The sequence below is a fragment of the Festucalex cinctus genome, chromosome 2 (assembly GCF_051991245.1).
Source record: "Festucalex cinctus isolate MCC-2025b chromosome 2, RoL_Fcin_1.0, whole genome shotgun sequence".
Lineage (NCBI taxonomy): Eukaryota > Metazoa > Chordata > Actinopteri > Syngnathiformes > Syngnathidae > Festucalex > Festucalex cinctus.
Genome location: NC_135412.1, coordinates 22,895,291 through 22,910,979, shown reverse-complemented (window position 1 = coordinate 22,910,979; position 15,689 = coordinate 22,895,291). Strand labels below are relative to the sequence as shown.

The 15,689-nt window shown below is 40.3% G+C and overlaps 1 protein-coding gene across 5 annotated transcripts in view; it reads left to right on the top strand.

The window, feature by feature from the left end:
- Positions 1–15,689, top strand: part of tns1a (tensin 1a) — a 113,122-nt gene that overhangs the window by 73,111 nt on the left and 24,322 nt on the right. For all 5 annotated transcript variants that reach the window (XM_077513782.1, XM_077513783.1, XM_077513784.1 and 2 more), the window contains 7 exons: positions 469–581; positions 1,513–1,573; positions 1,662–1,737; positions 1,818–1,947; positions 2,981–3,046; positions 3,121–3,246; positions 13,998–15,316. In XM_077513782.1, coding sequence (XP_077369908.1) covers positions 469–581; positions 1,513–1,573; positions 1,662–1,737; positions 1,818–1,947; positions 2,981–3,046; positions 3,121–3,246; positions 13,998–15,316 — 1,891 coding nt within the window. The remainder of the gene's footprint in view (positions 1–468; positions 582–1,512; positions 1,574–1,661; positions 1,738–1,817; positions 1,948–2,980; positions 3,047–3,120; positions 3,247–13,997; positions 15,317–15,689) is intronic.

Sequence of the window (15,689 nt, the reverse complement as noted above, 5' to 3'; positions counted from 1 at the left end):
GTCTGAGAGATTCCACTCATGCCAACAGAAATCCCAAGAGAGTGCGGTTAAAAGTTTTGTTTTCCACAAGTGCGTTGGCTCGCGATGATGTCATCGAGCGTGATTTGGAATGAATGACACAACTTCAGAGGAGGGAGATAAGAAGAATAAACAAAGAAAATCTGATGGCTCTTCCTCATTCCCCCTTTCAGAAAGAATTATCTCTTTAAAAAAAAAAAAAAAAAGTATCAAATGTCATGGTTAGCACGTCTGAACATAATTGAGAGGTTTTGGGTTTGAATTTTGTTTCCTGTGTGGCGTTTGCATGTTCTTCCCGTGCTTGCTTGAGTTTTCCTCCCACACTATAAAAACATGCATATCAATCAACTTGTTTGTTTCTGTAAGTGGTCCACCTGCAAACCAAATGACAAGTGAAAATGGAAGTCAGCAGTGGTTTTTTTTGTTTTTTGTTATTTATTTACTCTTTAGGTACGTGCGCTACTTTAACGGCCTTTTGTCGGGCCACATCAAAATCAACAACAAGCCACTGTTCCTGCACCACGTCATCATGCACGGCATTCCCAACTTTGAGTCCAAAGGAGGTGAGTATGCGGGAAAAAATTGTACAAAAATAAATAAATAATAATAATAATAGCCATAAAATGAATAATAATAAATAAAATTAATAATAATAATAACAATAATAATATTAATAATAATAATAATAATCGCAATAATAATAATAATAAATAAAACAAAAAAATAATCATAAAAAATAGCAAAAATGAAGTGACTGTCAACTTTCTTTGTCTTGTTGGCTGCCGTCCGTTCCTACTAATAAATAATAATAAATAAATAAATACATGAATAAATAAATACAAATAATAATAATAATAATAATAATAAAATGATAATAAATAAAATAAATAATAAATAAAATAAATAATCATAAAAAAATATCAAAAATGAAGTGACTGTCAACTTTCTTTGTCCTGCACAGGCTGCCGTCCGTTCCTACAAATAATTAATAATAATAATAATCATTATCATCATCATCATCATAATAATAATAATAATAATAATAATCATTAGTAAAATAAATAATCATAAAAAATATAAAAAATGAAGTGACTGTCAACTTTCACTTTGTCTTGCCCAGGCTGCCATCCGTTCCTACTCATAAATAATAATAAATAAAATAAATAATAATAATAAATTAATAAATAATCATAAAAAAATAGCAAAAACTAAGTGACTGTCAACTTTTGTCTTTGTCTTGCCCAGGCTGCCGTCCTTTTCTACTAATAATTAATAATAATAATAATAATAATAATAATAATAATAATAATAATAAATAAATAAAATAAATAATCATAAAAAATAGCAAAAATTAAGTGACTGTCAACTTTTGTCTTTGTCTTACCCAGGCTGCCGTCCTTTTCTACTAATAATTAATAATAATAATAATAATAAATATTTAATAATCATAAAAACTTGCAAAAATGAAGTGACTATCGTCTTTGTCTTGTGTAGGCTGTCGTCCGTTCCTGAAGATTTACCAGGCCATGCAGCCAGTCTACACGTCGGGAATATAGTACGCAATCATTCGTACCTCGTAACTTTGGTGCGTCTTTCAATTCATGTGTTTTTTTCAACGAGACGTTGCTGTTGTGATTGCACAGCAACGTGCAGGGAGACGGCAACACCAGCATTTGTATCACCATCGAGCCCGGCCTCCTGCTCAAGGGCGACATCCTGGTGAGACCTTTGTCCTCGTTTCAACTTGTTTCACCTTTGTGTTATCTTCACACACATCTTTCTCCACTCACCTGCCACAGCTCAAGTGCTACCACAAGCGCTACCGAAACCCCAGCAGGGATGTCGTGTTCCGAGTGCAGTTCCACACGTGCGCCATCCATGATCTGGGAGTGGTGTTTGGCAAGAGCGAATTGGACGAGACCTTCAAAGGTAAGATGCCGGCGAGTGAAACAGTGTACAATCCTTCTCTCTTTACAGGGCTGTAAAGAATAACTTTTTTTATCCAATCTTTAACACAACATACACAATATACCGTACATTCATAATCATTGTAAAGTTTCTACAGCATTTCAAAGCAGGATTACACAGGATGACATGAAATATCCATCCATCCATTTTCTTGACCGCTTATTCCTCACAAGGGTCGCGGGGGGTGCTGGCGCCTATCTCAGCTGGCTCTGGGCAGTAGGCAGGGGACACCCTGGACTGGTTGCCAGCCAATCGCAGGACACACAGAGACAAACAACCATCCACACTCACAAACACACCTAGGGACAATTCGGAGCGCCCAATCAACCTGCCATGCATGTCTTTGGAATGTGGGAGGAGACCGGAGTACCCGGAGAAGACCCACGCGGGCACGGGGAGAACATGCAAACTCCACCCAGGAAGGCTGGAGCCTGGACTCGAACCGGAGTCCTTGACATGAAATAGTTTTCAATAAAAAAAATATTGCTGTGCAGATGATTTCTGGGTTCTCTTTCTTCGTTCATCTTCATCTTTCAAATTGACACAGTCTGACAGTAAGTTGTGACGGACAGAAAACTTACTTAAATGCTCTTCCGTTAGATATGTTCACAAGTGACCTGTGTTATGACATTTACTGTACTGTATATTTGGTGGTGTGCCGTGAGACCCATCCTCCATTATTCACTGAAAAACTCACCTATTCACCTTTTTTTGTGCTGATGCCATGTCTAATGTAAAATGAGTGCTTTGGTGCCATCCGGTGGCAACTTGGTGCACAGACCCAATATGAAGGGCATGAGCAGCATGATGTCAACCTTGTAGAATAGGGGGAAAATGTTTTGCTGCCATCTAGTGGCATCTATTGGTAATTATGATCCATTTTGTAGGAGTGTCAAGTTATCCGCAGATTTTCTGTATTTGCAGCAATAGTGGAAGTTTACTGTACTTATTTTTTAGTTTGTCCACTCTTAAAGTAATTTCTTTCTTTGTACAGATGACAGATTCCCTGAGTATGGTAAAGTGGAGTTTGTCTTTTCGTATGGGCCACAGAAAATTAAAGGTAGCGTATTTTTTTTTCAATACTAATTGTTAAATATTTGGCCACGTACCCCCATCACAAATTGTGTTTGTTAGGCCTAGGCCATCTGGAGAACGGGCCGAGCGTCTGCGTGGACTACAACACTCAAGATCCTCTGATCCGTTGGGACTCGTACGAGAACTTCAGTCATCGCTGCGAGGGAGCCGCCGACGACCAGCACGGTATGCGCACACACATGCATGCGCACCTGTCAGGACCGTCGGCATCTCAAAGCAGCCACATCCACTTTTACTATGTCGCAAAGACTTCTTTTATTTTGATGGACTTCCTCACAGGGACGTTGTGGTCATTTCAAGAAGATTCACCCGATTGCAAATTGCATCTTAAACAGGCACTCTGCAGGAAAGCTTTTTGTCCTGTAAATATAGATAGACCGACATGTATTTTGTATAGTTTTTTTTGTTTTTTTTCGGGGCCGATACGATGCTAATGTAGTCAAGGAGGCCGATAACCAATATTTGAAGCCGGTATTCATATTTAGTGAAAAAATAAAAATAAATAACATTTAAAAAAAAAAAAAGGGGGGGGGGGGGGGTGAAATATGTTGGCGTCATTTTTTTTTTTAAATACAAATGCCAATCTTGACTTGTCTTAAAGCTAATTATTAATTAATTAATGCTTATTGAACATTTTTCATTTTTTTTAAAATGTATTTTTTTTAATCTTAGACAATATACTTCATTTTAAATGTCTAAAAAGAAAAAAAAAAATTCAGGGAGCTCCCAAGGTTATCAGTACGTCTTAAAAGTTACATGGAAACGTAAAGAAGTTCTGTTTTTTCTAAAATTAAAAAAAAGACTGAAATCTTTAAAGGGATACTTGACTCATTGAGCCATTTTCAGCAGTTAAAGGTTAATATTTTGTCTAGAATTAATGTGGTAACTTCGGTATTTTTCATGTGCAATTAATATCTTTAAAAGTAATTTTTCTACTTGCTGTCGACTGATGATGACATCACCTGTACTGAGGAAGTAGGTAACGGCCAATCGCGGTTCAGTTTGCTGACCAACCCCAGAAAACAGGTGAGCCATGATTGGTCGTGATTCGTTACCTACTTTCTCAGCACAGGTGACGTCATCAATAGTCGATTGCAAGCAGAAAAATTACTTTTTAAAGGTATTAATTGTACATGAAAAATAATGAAGTTATCAAATTCATTCTGGACAAAATATGAACATTTCACTGCTGAAAATTGTTCAATGAGTCAAGTGTCACTTTAAACTTGTCTGAGAATGACATTCACTGCCATTGACGGTGTTAGACGTCAAAACCTTATTTTTTTTTCACTTTTATTTTTTAAACGAGTCTCGTAGTTTTTAAAGGTATTAATTGTACATGAAAAATAATGAAATTATTAAATTCATTCATTCATGTTCACTGCTGAAAATTGTTCAATAAGTCAAGTATCCCTTTAACTTTCACATGTCATTGTTGCAACGAAAAACAAATAGTTCAGAAGGTTCCCAGGTTCAGCAGTATCTCTTATAACGGGGTTCACCAATTCCGGTCCTCGAGGTACGGAGTCCTGCAGTTTTTAGATGCTTCCGCCTAACAACACACCTGATGCTAAAGATCAGGATCGTTATCAGGCATGCTGATGAGCTGATGATATGAATCAGGTTTGCTAGACCCCGTCTTATAAAGTTAACTGGAAATGTCAATAAATAGTTCCCTGAGATTAAAATGGTTTTAGATTGACCTTTTATCGGCCATCAGATTTTGGGAAAAAGGAAAAAAAGAGGGTTGCTTTCGTCCAAATGGCTGCCAGTCAATGAGTTAATAACCGTGTTTTCCGGCAGCTGTTGACCTCGTTGCCACTGCAGGTCAGAAGGCCACGCACGATTTAAGTTCGGAAACGGTGACTTTCGAAGTGTCACATGCTCTTGTTTCTTGTCTAGTTGAAATGAAAACACCAAGGGAACGAATCATCTGACATAGAACGCAAACATATACAGTAAAAATATATTATTATAAGAATTTCCATTGCTTTGGATATGTTATGAAGCGGTGGAATTTGCGTGTGGCGTTCAGAAGGCCTGAAGGCCGGCTTCCTTGTTTACAACCCCTCCCCTATTTGGCCGGGCCGAGCCGTCAAACATGTCTGGAATAGTTGGTCGGTGACAGAAAGGGACACAGGCAGGCAGGCGGGCGCGGGGAAAGGCAGGCAGGCAGACGTCGCCTCTTTTATGCGTGGAGCCTCACAAGTTGTGTTGTCATGCGTTTGCGAGGACTGATCGAAAGGAAACGTGCGTGTTTGGAATCAGGCGAGAGAAGCAGAGTCACTTTCACCTTTCTTTAGGCTGGTGAGTTCAACTTACTCACATTTAATGCTTGCATTTCATTACGTTCATCATCTTCCAACTTGGTCCTTAGTTACTGTCACTCTTGATGATGTTTGTCATTGATAAGAATTGCTCACTTCTAGGGATGCACGATAATATCGGTGGCCGATAATTATCGGTAATTATCGACCAATTTGACGTCAAACAGATAAACCAAATAATAAAGAAATCCAGCAATAATTATAGACATGCTACGTTGATCCATCTGTTGTGGTTGTGACTCAAATCAATAAAATTCAGCTTCATGGTGCTTTACATACATACAAGTTTATACAATGTTTCCATGTATTTGTTAGACTTATAGTAGGACTCAAAAGCATATTTGTATTCAAGTTAATTTTGCAAAGAATTATCAGTTTACTTATCGGTTATTGACATCGGCACTTCTAAATTATTGGTTTATCAGTATCGGTTGAAAATAGCATTATCGTGCATCCCTACTCACTTCACAACTGCTTCAATTAAAAAAACAACTGGCTTGGATAATATATTGTAATATTTTACATACGATATGAGTGCACTGAAAAAAATGATATGGAAGCGTCAGAATCGTACTAGGACTCAGACGATTTGATTTCAATTCACAAGAGTTCAGTTCAATTCAATTTCGACTCTTTTCCGATTCAGTTCAATTAACTTCAATTCCATCCAATAACGATTAATTATGGCACAGAAATTCTTAAATGTGTAGGATATGATAAAAACTCCACAAATATTAAATTCCCAAGTAAATTTTGCTGAGGCAGGAACCCTGGTCAAATGATTTTGTTTATTAACTCATGATTTTGTTTATTAACTCATGGCAGACTGGCAGCCATTTTGACAGAAAGCAGCAACCCACTTCGCTCCCGGCTGTTTTACTGGATTTTGACTGATTTTGCAAGGCCCACAGAATATTGTGTTCTATTGATATAAAAACATGGAACCTACCAAAAGAATGATTAGAGTCTCTTCTTTCATCATAAAAAATGTATTTCTGTTTCTGTTTTGCAGGAATTGAGCATTAGAATATAGCTACGTTTTATCATTATTCACAAACCCGTTTAAAACACTGGCACAACGAGCTTGTTGCAACATGGCCCTGGTATCTTATACTCTGCTGCCACCTGCTGGCCATTTTTGTAGTAACTACCATTGCTTTAAGCGACCTCTTCATGTCAGAAGCTGTTTCATAAAAAAAAAAAGTATAAATACCTTTTTGGGAGTGAAGGACAAAGTATCAAAAACGTATTTATACGTTTTTTGGGTTTGAATGAGTAAATAATGAACGTAACGCGTGTTCCACAAACCTTGATACCAGCAAGGATGAGATGAAAAGATTTTCATCATTCTAATTCCATAATTGTGAATATAAATGAAAGATTCTGAATTGTCTAAAATGCAGTAACACAAGTCTTTCATAAATGTAAGAAAATACTTTTAAACACATGTAAATTTCAAGAAAACATTAAGATACAAAAAAAAATAATTGGCATTTAAAATTCAATTTTCTGAAGAATTTATGTGGAAAAAGATATATACAATAATCGATTCATGGTTTTATGAATCTGTATTGGGCTTGAAAAGGAAAATCAATTTGATATCGATTATTTGATTTTGTTTTTTTAAAACACAGCCCTAGCGCGTACATATTTAGAACAGGCATGCTGTAAAAAACGAAAGCGCTGCTAACATTAGAAGAAGGAAACACATTTGCCCTTTATACTAAAAACAGCACTTTGGTTTGCATATCTCTGTTTTCCTAAAAATACATGTCAAGTAATGACAAATATGGCCGATGATACCTTCAATGTGATACAGCTCAATTACAACCTTTAAATTCCCGAAGCGCCACGAGAGATCCTCTCAAATGGCTATTTTGGAGTCGACTGATCGCATATCCTCCCAGCATGGCGACAAATGTGAATTAGACAGGGAGGTCCTCATCTTGATGGGCGACACCCACGGCGACGCATCATGTGACCTCTCAAGTGTGACTGATGGCCGACACCGGTCGTATAAATGCAGACGACACCGCGTCAGTTACCGATGCTCCGACTGTGACATATGTGTCGTGATGTGCCGTCACCGTCATATGTCACTCTGCAAAGATTTCAAATGTGATGTATTATTAGTTCCCTTGAAGATTTTGGAAGATATGACACAATCGCGCGTCTGCGACACCAGCTGTCACTCACCTTGTGCCGTTATGCAGACTGGCTGTCGTCACGGCGATATCAGTGTCACATCTGGTGTCGTGAGATGACATCACCGCGCGTCGCTCACATTCCTGCCTGTCAAGTGTGTCGAATTGTGACTAGGGATGTAACGATATCCAAAACATCAATATACGATATTATCGCGATATGAAGGTCACAATGCGATATTGTTATAATATTGAAACAGTATGAGACCAGCCAGGTCTGTGTTGCAACAAGCTCTTTTTGTCAGTGTTTTCACCAGGAATGTAAATATTGATGAAACTTTCTACCTAATGCTAACTGCTGCAAAACTGAAACAGATGCAAATATACTTTTTCCTGCTGAAAGAAGAGACTGTAATCTTTCTTTTGGTAGGTTCCATGGTCTTATTAACCTTGCTCTTGCAAGATGAATTCTGGCGGTTTTCGTGAGTTCTCAAACCCCCGGAGAATACATCTTGTAACGCTCCCACTGATATCTGCCGTTCTGAACCACCAATCACGGAGCAACATTGTGTTTGGGGGCGGGATATGCAACTGTGACGAAACCAGGAAGCCAGCGCCGCCGCCGGGGCGAACAAACAAACCTAACATGGACGAATGGACGCTACAATTAATTCTGTTCTCCCAGAATTACTCACCGTTTACTTGTTGAATGTTTAACAGCAAGAGGCGCTTCGTGCATTTCTAGCTGTTAAGATGTTCGTACTTTTCCCCACTTCGGCAACAACGAACACGAAATTTTCCCGTGGCCATGATTGGTCGAAACAAATGTGTAGAATGATGCATCGCCCAATCAGCTCGAATTATTGTACAGAATGTCTCGTCTTTTCCCGACCAAATTACTGTGGAGCGGTACCAGGTGGATATTGCGGATTGTTAGTGTTTAGGCCAAATCACAGAAAAGTCCCTGTCCAAATACTTTGTGGCCAAGCTGCAAGTGTGCACGATGCATGCACTCCACCTCCCAGTTGGGTTCTTGACACACGCTGCTCAACTGCTTCTATTTATAACAAACCATTAGCCACGTTTGTGAAAATGGCTTTTTAAATGGCTGCCAAGTCTGCCATGTGCCAATGAGACACCCAAGCTAGCTAGCGCTTGTGTTTGGGAGCCGTTCATTTAAAAACAAATGTCAGTACACAAGCGTGCGCATCGAACACCGCACGGGTGACTCACCTGATCTCCTTTGAGGTGGGTCAGCTTGTGTGTTCCATTTGTGTGGCATACCTTCGTTTTTTTGTTTTTTTTTTCTTAATCACATTCGCCGCTGTTCATACCCAGCTGGATGCCACCACAATGATGTGAAGAAGCTCTTTGGCATTAATGTGAGTGATAAGCGCACGTTAGGTGCCTTGCAGCGCCGTTTGATATTTTTGTGCTCACAGTCGGATGCAAAGCGTGTCTTCATATTTCAAAAGGACTTCTCAGGAGCCATAAGCGTCGCTGCCGCTTTACTTGAAGCCTCCACATGACTGCAATCCATCCTTATTTTGTTCAGGGTTACAGGGAAGCTGGAGTTGATCCCAGTTGATTTCGGCTGATTTTTTAGGGTGAGAGGTGGCATACACCTTGAACAGATAAGCAGTCAATCAATGGACTTACGAATTGCAACCATTTATACTTACATTTTCAACTACGGGCAATGTAGTGTGTTCTATTAAATGTACAATGTGCAGTAAATGTCATGACTGCTCATCGCGAACGCAGCAGCTGCTTGTTTATGAGCTAGCTTATAAGCAAACTTAGCTTGTAGCAAATGTGTGTGACGTCATGCATGCTAAGATCACGTCTGATCAACTGCTGAAAGGAGGGTGATTCTGTCCTCTTTCATCAAAAAACTGCTTCAAACATCAAACATCAAAGCGTATGTAGGGATGGAAGAATTTTGATTTGTTGTGATTGTATTGTATTGGTGTTAATGTTTTATGTTATGTTTGTTCAGGCTGTTTGAAAGCGCTATATAAATAAACTTGAGTTGAGTTGATGACTAGGGTCTAGCAAGGGTTATGCTTACTGTCGTGACTAGGGTCATACAAAGGTTATGTTTACTGTCATGACTAGGGTCATACAAGGGTTATGTTTGAGTGATGACTGGAGGTCAAATGTCTGTTTTGAACTGATGTAACCAGCATCTGGTTTCAACTGGTAAGGCGCTATGTGATGTCAGGAGCTATGTGATGTCAAGAATCTATAATCTCTTTATCTGGTCAACAGCCAATCAGATAATTCCATGTCAGTCCTGTTACCCACATGTCTAGCCACAACCAATCGGATCGATTCGCTGTCTATATAAGCCTGACTGAGAAGTGTGTTTTTGTCGGAAGATTACCTCTGTTCCTCTGTGCACCTCCACAGCCCAAGTTAGCTTAGCGTCTCATGATTCTCGATACATTCTCGTTGTTTATATATACCCCTCCCGGGGTATATATATCGTCTGACATTACTTACAGTATTTGCACAATTTAACAGTTAATATCAACTTTTCCCCATTCATTTTCAAGGTGACGGACATTGAACTTTTTCAAAGTATCACTTTCCACGCCCACTTCCATACATATAACTTATCATTATTACCAGGAGTCTGATACTGCTCGATGGCACAGTTGGTAAAAGTTAGGGATGCACGATAATGCTATTTTCAACCGATACCGATAAACCAATAATTTAGAAGTGCCGATGTCGATAACCGATAAGTAAGCCGATAATTGTTTGTAAAATTAACTTGAATACAAATGTGCTTTCGAGTCCTACTATAAGTCTAACAAATGCATTGAAAAATTGTATAAACTTTGCACAATGTTTCAATGTATGTAAAGCACCATGAAGCTGAATTTTATTGATATGAGCCACAACCACAACAGATGGCATGTCTATAATTATTGCTGGATTTCTTTATTATCTGTTTTATCTGTTTGAAGTCAAATTGGCCGATAATTGACGATAATTATCGGCCACCGATATTATCGTGCATCCCTAGTAAAAGTACATTGTCCAGTAACCAGGAGGTTAGAATTTCATAATACACCTCTCAATATACTTCATAAGCATTCCACATGCATTCAAATCTTAGCATTCAGCTATTAGCATTCAGCTTTCAGCATTTCCACACAATTTCTCCAGAAATTGCACATAGTCTAGTAAGATTTGGTTTACTTACTGACTTCCCATGCAATTTTTGGAGCGGCGAGTACCCCCAAACCACAACAACCTACCTATCACTATACCTTCACCCCCCCACTTCGTAGCATCCCTCTGTCTTTATAGCACCCTTAAACTGCTGGTCCTAGAATCGCCGATGGTATGTGTTTTTGGACTCTGGCGGGTGGGTGCCATGGAAGATGGAGAACTTGATCGTTGAGTATTGTTCCGTGTGGGCAGAAGGGGAAGAGTGAGTTTTTGCTATACTCACGCTCTTGTTTCGACCAATGCTGAGGCCGACCGTCTCTGCGAAGGCGCAAGAGCAAGTGTCGTGTCACGACTTTAACCGCGAGTCAGCCCGTGTGAGGATGCAGATCAGAGCCGACCGGAAATTCCCTTTGTTCGTTTTTCGGATTCAGTTTTGAGTGAACTGCATCAACAGCAATCTGAAGCCAAAACTTGATGATAAATTAGTCGTTGTTAAAACCATGAACATTCAAGGAGGCTTTGAATGAAGGGACCCCCCACCCACCCTCGGATGGCTGACAGATGGGAGTTGTTGTCCAAAGTGAAGCCACTCCCCTGCTGCTGGGAAGAATCAAGTGGTGCAGCTCCGCCGGACTGCCTGGCGTCATACGCATTTCTGGTGACGGGAGCAACAGGAGAAGGCTCAAAGTACATGATTATTTTTGCATCATTTTTTTTCTTTTGAGAGCGGGAGAATGAAGCCAAATCAGATCTCCAGGTAAGGATTTTTTTCCAGTGACAATCATCACAGACTTCTGATACGGGCTTCCATGCCAAAAGTTGTGCTTGTCGCTGCTCTTCTGCCTTCCTGTTGACGTGACGTTTGGAAGAAGTGCAATTGGAGTGATCGGCCATCTGTCCCGTGGGGTCGCACACCACGTACTTGTCAGTTGCTGCTCGTGTACTTTCCGTTGCGCCGTGCTGACTACTTTCCAATCGCAATGAGATGATTCTACTTATTACCGCGGCAATTTGAGCTGCATGCAGTGCATTAAGGGATCTTAATTGTCAGCTGTTCATTCCATGTGCATGCTTACCACCTTGACTATGCCCAATATCACAAGTTAAGTTAGTTCATTGGATTTTGAAAGGATGATTTGTTTCATATATAATACAGTATGATTTCAGTGTCCACCCTAGTTGACATCAGACTGGGTTGGTCCTCGGTGACGCGATGGCACCACCTTTTTCCTTGTAAACGGTCTATTAATAGTGGACGGTTGCTGGGCTCATAACTCAAAAGTTTAAAAAAAGACTGGAGCGGCTTCGTTGTGCTTGTGGGGAGGCTTATTTACTCCGTTGCAAGTTGTTTGTTGTTCATTTGTGCACTGTAAAAAAATAAATAAATAATAATAATCTGTATTTTTACAAAAAAAAAAAAAAAAAACATCTGGCAGCTGTGGTTGCCAGAATAATTCTGTAAAAAATTACCCCCACCCCCCACCGCCCCATCCCCCCCCCCCCGCCCAAAAAAATAGTGCAAATATAAACAACACAAAACAACTTGTATGTTTTACTGGTATTTAATGTACAATAAACAGTAACAGCTCCAAAATTTTACTGGGGTTCAATGTACACGTAAAAAAAAACTTGTATGCAAATTTTACAGAAGAAAATAGTATAAAAGCAGCAGCATCTTCTTGATAAATGGGACTTGATTTGTATATCGCTTTCCTCCCTGACAAGGCCCTCAAAATATTTTGCAATTTGACGACTCATATCAGGAACAACTGGAGATTTATTATCTTGCGCGTGGCTCTTCAACACAGCACTGGGATCAAACCAACAACCTCAGTGTTCCAAAATCACCATTCTACCACTCAGTCACACCATTCTGTAGTTTTTTATTTATAACTTAAAGCAATCTACAAGTTTAAAGATTACAGTTCTGCTATATATACACAATATACAAGTTATTTATATTTGCACACTATTTTTTTATTTTTTTTTACAGAATAATTTTTGCAACCACAACTGACAACTTTTTACATTTCTATTGTAATATTACACAATTATTCTGGGAACCACAGCTGCCAGATATTTTTTGTAAAAAAATATGGATTTTTTTTTTTTAACCATGTACCAAAGAACCTACTGACAAAAAGTTATTCTAACACTCCTAAGATGTCATTTTACTTGTATATCCCTTTTTTTTTGTTTTACAGTTTATCTGTATAAATGACAAAAATAGGGATCCTTTTAACATTTTCTTATTGTCAAATTAACAGTTTTGTTTCAGAGTTTTACAACATTCATGTAAACAATGCTTCATTGTTTTTGTATTTAAAGTTTTTTATGTCCCAATTTTACAGACATTTTTATAGTGTGTGCAGAGAACTGCCATGACAGAAGTACACGAGGTTTAATCTAATTGTTAATTCTGTCTGCCATTTTTAAATGTAGTCTCAGTTTTAGTCCAATTTCAGTCATGCTTGTCAGTTTTTATCACAGTTAGTCAACCTCAACCCATTTTTATTTAGTCCATTATTATTATTATTATTATTATTATTATTATTATTATTATTATTATTATTTAGTGGACTATAAATCAAGCATTTTAGTCTTTATTTTAGTCCAAGAAAAACAATTTTGTTCATCTAGTTTTAGTCAACAAACTGTCAAAGTTTTAGTTAGTACAATCATTTTAACCCTTTTTTTGTCAGCAGTTTATATTGAACCTTTTCGGATCAAAAGCTGTTTCACATAAAATGTTCTCATCATTTTGATAAAATAAAAAAAAACTCGGCACACAATTACAGCGGCTATTAGGGCTCCATGCTATGAGCTAGTAAGTTAGCCCACATTAGTTAGCAGTTGCATTAACATTATTGTTGGAACGTTATAGCTGTTGGATTAATGTTAAGTTCTAACTATAATTCACTTTTTTTGTGTGTGTGACAGATTAGCAGAGACAAGATTTTACAACATCATATAATTTTTGTCTCGTTTTTGTTCATGAGCTAAAATGTCCATAGATTTCAGTTCAGTTTTTATGAAGTGAAGTACATTTTCCTCTCGTTTTCATTAATCGATGAAAATGCATACTGATTTAGTCCCAGTTATTGTTTATGAATGAGGGCTTTAGTCTAGTCTAGTCTAGTAGTTTATAGTCCGGTGAAAAATGTGTGTTGACAAAATTATTTTGGTTTGGTTTGTTGATGAAATTAACACTAGTTTGATCTTTTTCCTTTTTTTTTTTTTTTTTTTTAAATCTGTCTTTCAGATGTTGTTCACAGTCAAGGTCCACTTGACGGAAGCCTCTATGCGCAGGTCCGCAAGAAAGACTCCCTGGAGGGAGTGGTCACCATCAACAGCCTCCCGCTCCGCGGAGACCCCCTGAGCGCCCCGGAGAACCCTTTGCAACACCCCAACCACCCCCTTCAAGCGTCTGAGCACACCCTGCCCGTAACGGGCCATGCCTCTCTACCACCCGCCGTCGACCACACCCTATCCGTGAGCAGCGACTCGGGCAACTCCACTGCCTCCGTCAAGACCGACCGCACCGAGGAGCACGGCCAGCCTCCGCAGGGGGGTTCCAGCCACGCCAACCCGCCCGTCAGCCACCACCACCCGTCCCTCAGCCCGCACGAGAAGCGAGAACTCGATCAGCTTCTCGGCGGACTCGAGGTGCCCGCCCATCCACCGCAGGCTTACTTGTCAACCAGTCCGGGAGGCGGCGTCCGGCACCTGGTCCCTGCACAGGTGCACGTCAACGCCAGGCTCATTATCGGCGCCCCTCCCTCAGACGCGCGGGAGACGGATATTCTGGATGACGAGCTCCCCAATAGCCAGGAGGGAAATAGCGCCGACAGTTTGGGCACGCTGTCATCCTTAGAGGGTCGAGCCACACCGGCCGACCTCTACTATCCGTCACAAACCGCCATCACCGGTCAGAACGACGGCACCTACCTGCAAGCAGGTGTCCTGAGCGATACGTTGAGCGAGATGCCCGTGCACGGGATGCAAACGGCCTCCGCAATCCAGGAGCGCAGTTCCTCGGCGTCACCGTCGTATAACAATTACCAGAACGGAAGCGGAATGTACCGTTCGCAGTCTTTCGGTAACCCGCCGACGAGTAGTCCCGAGTCCGACTCCAAGCTAATGCCCAGGGCCCCCGAGAGGAGCACCAGTAGCCGGGAGGCCGTTCAGAGGGGGCTGCTGAGCGCGTGGCACCAGCACAGCCTCCCCGACGATCCTTTCGGCCCGCCCCTCCAGTCCACCCACAGCTTGCCGCATTTCCCCTGCTCGGCGGCTTCTCAACGGGACATCGAGCAGTCCATCGAAGCGCTCAACATGCTCATGCTGGACCTGGACCCCGTCAACTCGCACATGTCCAAGTCTCGCAGCGCCCCCTCCGGGGAAAAGATCCCGAATTCGTCACCCGTGCCCTTCTCCCAGACACTGGCAAGGCCCTCGTACCAAGCGGACGAGGCCATCCACGGATACGGCTCCTCGGGCTCGTTCAACAATACGTTCCAGCAGCCGCCGCCGCTACGCGCCTCTGGGAGAACTTTTCCCAACCAGACTCTTCTGGATTCTCCGGTAAACTGCCCTCAAAGGGCAAGCCCCACTTTGTAGCATGCAGGGTTGTTATAGTTTTGGAATTTTTCCCATTTGGGTTAGTTTTGATTTTGTTTTGAGCTTTGTTTTTTAAATTGGGTTAGTTTTAATTTTTCGGGGTGGTTTTGTTAGTTCTTATTAGTTTTACTTATATAATACATGCTTAGTTTTAGTTAGTTTCAGTATTAGTTTTAGTTTTTTTTTTAAATGTGTATGACTTGTGAACACTTTAAAAAAAAAAAAAAAACAGCATGGGAGCCAGGTCATCTTGAGCAGTGTTGCCACTAACGCGTTACAAAGTAACGCGTTACTGTGATCTGATTACTTTCTTTCAATAACGATACAATAGCAGTTC